The sequence below is a fragment of the Vigna radiata genome, chromosome 2, assembly GCF_000741045.1.
Source record: "Vigna radiata var. radiata cultivar VC1973A chromosome 2, Vradiata_ver6, whole genome shotgun sequence".
NCBI lineage: Eukaryota > Viridiplantae > Streptophyta > Magnoliopsida > Fabales > Fabaceae > Vigna > Vigna radiata.
The window spans coordinates 24,831,539-24,836,252 of record NC_028352.1 but is presented as its reverse complement, the minus strand read 5'-3'; the positions used below and the strand labels follow the sequence as shown (position 1 = coordinate 24,836,252).

The window sequence follows — 4,714 nt, the reverse complement described above, 5'->3', positions numbered from 1 at the left end:
AAGACATCCAATAAAACGCAATAATATATATTAAAATATATGTAAAGCAATGCGCAGAAACAGCAACTCTGGATAAAACCAGAATCGTACAGCGTTGATTAAAACCAGAAGTAAGCATACCTTTTAATCTCCAATGTGCGCAGCAGAAAAATAAAACTGAATATAATTTTTCTGAAATATGCCCAAATTGAAAAGCAAAGTTTCAGTCATCTTCAACCTCTCACATGGTTCCAAAATGCGTATACCAAACGCGAACACAGTACGTGAGGGTTTCAGCATCAAAAAATTTCACAGAAAAAATTCACAAAATATTTCTTCTTTCTCCAGTTTCAAAAGAATCAATAAAATTGAAAACGCAATACGCATTGCAAAGGAGTGAAACAAACAAGGCAGAGGATAAACATGCTCTGATACCAAATGTAAAAAACATGTTCATACAAATTCATACTGAAGATTCAATAAATCTAAATACATCAAACAAGACATTTAATCATATTCAGATTTATAAGAATAGAAGCGGAAGCAGAAAGACCAACCTCCAGCCATTGTTGTACGCTTTCCTAATTTTTGGTTTCTGAACTCTTGCTCTTAGAACACGATGGTGATGTATATGAAGGAAAGAGTAGGCTCAGTGANCTGATATGAAATTTGCTGAAGAATCTGTATTACTCCAAAAACCAGAGTATTAAGGTTATAAGAGATTGTGGTGGAGGAATGATGGGCACGTTCTTAAAACGGTTTTTACCTTAAAAAGTAAATGGACCACTTTTCAGAATATTAACTGCTTTATAATATTAACTAAAAAGAAATAAAATAAATGTGAAAGATATAATATTATATAATATAATATTAAAAATGTAACCTTTCTTCTTTATAAGGCTAACATTATCGTTATGTTTTTTGTTCTTTAGGATCAGATTAGTGTTGGTTTTTTCAATTTTGCAGAATTCTTCTCTATCTGTTTTTCTGGTTTTGGATTGGCTGCAAGACTTCGTATTTTGTTCTTTCTTGCGATGAGATTAGATTATATGTGTTGTTTGTTATGTTGTGTTAGGATCCGGCGTACTTTGTCCTTAAAGAAGACGAATCTCCTTGCATTTATGGTTCTATTGAAAAGCAGAGGTGGACTTACGCCTGTGCTAAACAGTTGATTGACAGGCTGATTTATGGTGAGATTTATTTTATTTTTTGTTTTGATGCAGTGTTTCTTTCTAAATAATCCGATGATGAGGTTTGATTGTTCTCACTTATGTGATTGTTGGCAGCTGAGGGCGCTGAAAATGGCTTGGAATTCACCATTGTTAGGCCTTTTAACTGGATTGGACCTAGAATAGATTTCATTCCTGGCATCGATGGTCCAAGTGAGGGTGTTCCTCGGGTTCTTGCATGCTTTAGCAATGTTAGTTACTTACTTTTGATGAATTTTGTTCTGAGTTTTCAAAAACTTGTTCAAAATTCCTCAATTTTTCTTTTACTGCAGAATCTTCTCAGAGGAGAGCCCCTTAAGCTTGTAGACGGTGGACAGTCTCAAAGAACCTTTGTTTACATTAAAGATGCTATTGAGGCTGTCTTGTTGATGATTGTAGGTTCTTGTCTATTTTTTCTTTATTTTTGAGACTAATTTTCTAAACACAGGCCAGGCCAGGCCATGTGACTTTGTTCATCTTAAATTATTAATTCACTGAGTTTCATGTCTTGTTTTACAGGAAAATCCTGCCAGAGCTAATGGTCATATATTTAATGTCGGTAACCCAAACAACGAGGTTACTGTTAGGCAGCTTGCTGAAATGATGGTTCAGGTGAAGTGATCTAGTTTTTAATTATTTGACCTACTGTTAGAATTTAAGCCTAATGTTTCTGAAATTCAATAATGAATTGTTAATTCTATTTCATTCTACAGGTTTACTCAAAGGTGAGTGGAGAAAAACCTCCTGAAACCCCAATCATTGATGTGAGCTCAAAAGAATTTTATGGTGAGGGATATGATGACTGTGACAGGAGAATGTCTGACATGACCATAATAAACAAGCAGCTTGGTAAGTTTCCTCACCTTCTCACTCTATTTGACCTTCTAAGAATGTATCTTACTTGACCTGATTGATAATTTGCCAGGTTGGAAACCTAAGACTTCGCTCTTGGACCTGCTGGAATCCTCTCTGACCTATCAGTACAGGACATATGCTGAAGCCATCAAGAAAGTAATTGCAAAACCCGTTGCAAGTTAAGCTTTTACAGGAATGGTGATTTGCTATCTTGGAGAAGGGTGTCGTTGCCTAAGTTTTCTGCCATATTTCACTGGTTGATTTTATATAAATGGTAAATTTTCTTCCTTTCGGTTTCCTTAGCCAGCAGTAGGCAGCTCACATAAGTCATTGCCCTAAATGTATGTTCTGGAGAAGTAGGAATTTATATATAGGGCAATCTGTGCTGCTATGTAATTTTAATGTAGACTTTGCGTTACTAAACATCTTGAGGCATTTTATAATATTAGAGAAGATGTTTTTTTATGTGTTTTTAGGGATGTCTCCAACATTGTTTTGTTGTCTTTCATTTTTGGTTACTTTTTTTTTTCTCTCTCCCTCTCTCTCTATTATCTATTATCAAATATATATTGACATCTGGACATTCTTAATAGTTTTTTAATGTTTTTGTTAATTACATTATAGTTATTTAATAAATTATGGTCGATATTTATAATCAGTGTGTTCTCACGACATTATTAAGATGTGATCACCGTGGCTTAGTGGGATAGTAAATTAGTATCGTCACAGAAATTTCTGTCACGACACACTTTTTAAGGATTGAATTGGAAAATTCGATTTATAGATGAAAAAAATGTGAACAAATGTTATTTTGGTGTGGCCAAGCGTGATGTTTTTATGTAATTTCTTTTCACAATTTTCCACTTCTTTTTTGCAAAACTGGTTGAACACAACATTTTTTAAAAAGATGATTCCGATAATATTTTATCATCATTTGAAGTTATAAGGGGTTTTTAAATAAAGGTCATTATTGTGTTTGTGTAAAAAGAAGACATGTTAATCTCTAGTTAAATACGGAACCACGTAACACAAGAATTCAAATGTGAATTGAAAGTTTCACTTTTAACAAACAAAAAATTATATTAAAAAAAAGATATATATTGAATTTTAAGATTTTGTGTTGAATAAGGTGTACGGTGATTTATATAAATAACTCATATCAGATAGAAAATTTTTAATAGTAATTAATTTGAGAGAATAAAAATGGGTGAATTTGAAGATAAATGAATATAAAAGTAAAGTTGTTTGGATTGAAAAAAGATAAGAAGAAATGAAAATTTGTGAATAATTTCATTAGTGTAGATGATAAAAATTTTAAAAATTAAATTAAGGATAAAATAATTTCAAAAATTAAATTAAGTATAACAAAAAATATTTAAAAGTATCAATTCAAGCTCAAATACATTAAAATAAAATTTGAAACTTTAAATAAACTAATTTTATTTTATATAATATTTAATTATTAATTATTTAATTGATTAAAATTATTATATCATTGGATAGGGTGATGATTGACATTTTCCTCACCAATTTAAGGGTGTGTTCACTTAGAAAGATAAATTTTGAGGAGAGGAAGTGATGAATTTGAGAGTAAATTAAATGTTTTTTTTTTTTAAGGATTTTAAAGTGAGTAAGAGTGGATGTAAAAGTCATTGTAAAAATTAGTGTAAAATTTGATCATAAATAAAAAAATGTTTAAATTAATAGAAAATAAAAATTACTAAAATATCTTGGTAATAAAAATAATATAAATGATATTTATTAATAATATATTTATTGATAAATATATTATAAAGATGAAAAAAATCAAAATTATTATAAATCAATATTTTTTTAGGATTATTATTATTATTATTATTATTATTATTATTAACAATCACATGCATTTGCTTCATTATCAAATATTCATATTTTTAATATTTCTCGTATTCATATTAAAGAAACATAGTACTCTTAATAACAAATTAGATTAAATTAGATTAAGTGAACAATATGAATCTATTTTTTTCCTTTTTTCTTTTTTCCTTCTTCACCAAGAGTGCATTCCTCCAAAGTAAACACATTACAAGAGTTTGCTGTGAAAGTTTAAAAGAAAAAAAATTTAGCATTGAAATTCTCACTTGCAAAGCATTTCTGCACCTTTTATCTTTTCATCTCTTTGAAAGAAACAGAAGTTTAAAGTTTATAGTTTCTCTTCATATTCCACTTAGATAGACTAATAAAAATACATGTCATGTGTTAAAAACCTAACATTAGTTAATAAAAAAAATGCATTGAAATAAATAGCTAGAATAAGTATCTCATATCAAATCCATAATAAAATTTAATTCACAATTGAAAAAAAAATGGTTAGAAATCTAAGTATAAATTAAAAATCCCACATTAATTGAAAAAAATATATAAGAAAATTAAGTTATTTGATTTTAAAACTCTATAATACTCTTAAAAATTTACATTTCAATTGTAATTTCATTTGACGCTTGTAATTATTATGAATTGAGAATAAAAAAGTATACAAAATTAGTTGAGAATAAAAAACTACTTATTAAGATAAGGAAATTAAATCAAAACTAAATCAACTCTTCGATTCTTGTTTTATATTATAATATTATATTATTTTCCTAATGAGTTGTTTATAAATAACTATTATAAGATTATATTATTTCAAAATA

At 28.6% G+C, this 4,714-nt stretch overlaps 1 protein-coding gene across 1 annotated transcript in view; it reads left to right on the top strand.

Annotated features, from left to right (window-relative positions):
* The window catches only part of LOC106755557 (UDP-D-apiose/UDP-D-xylose synthase 2-like), an 11,117-nt gene extending 8,610 nt beyond the window's left edge, over positions 1-2,507 (top strand). Inside the window, exons 4-9 of the mRNA XM_014637728.2 lie at positions 1,055-1,169; positions 1,266-1,399; positions 1,481-1,582; positions 1,707-1,799; positions 1,901-2,036; positions 2,113-2,507. Coding sequence (XP_014493214.1) covers positions 1,055-1,169; positions 1,266-1,399; positions 1,481-1,582; positions 1,707-1,799; positions 1,901-2,036; positions 2,113-2,225 — 693 coding nt within the window. The 3' untranslated portion in view covers positions 2,226-2,507. The remainder of the gene's footprint in view (positions 1-1,054; positions 1,170-1,265; positions 1,400-1,480; positions 1,583-1,706; positions 1,800-1,900; positions 2,037-2,112) is intronic.
* The last annotated feature ends 2,207 nt before the right edge of the window (positions 2,508-4,714 follow it).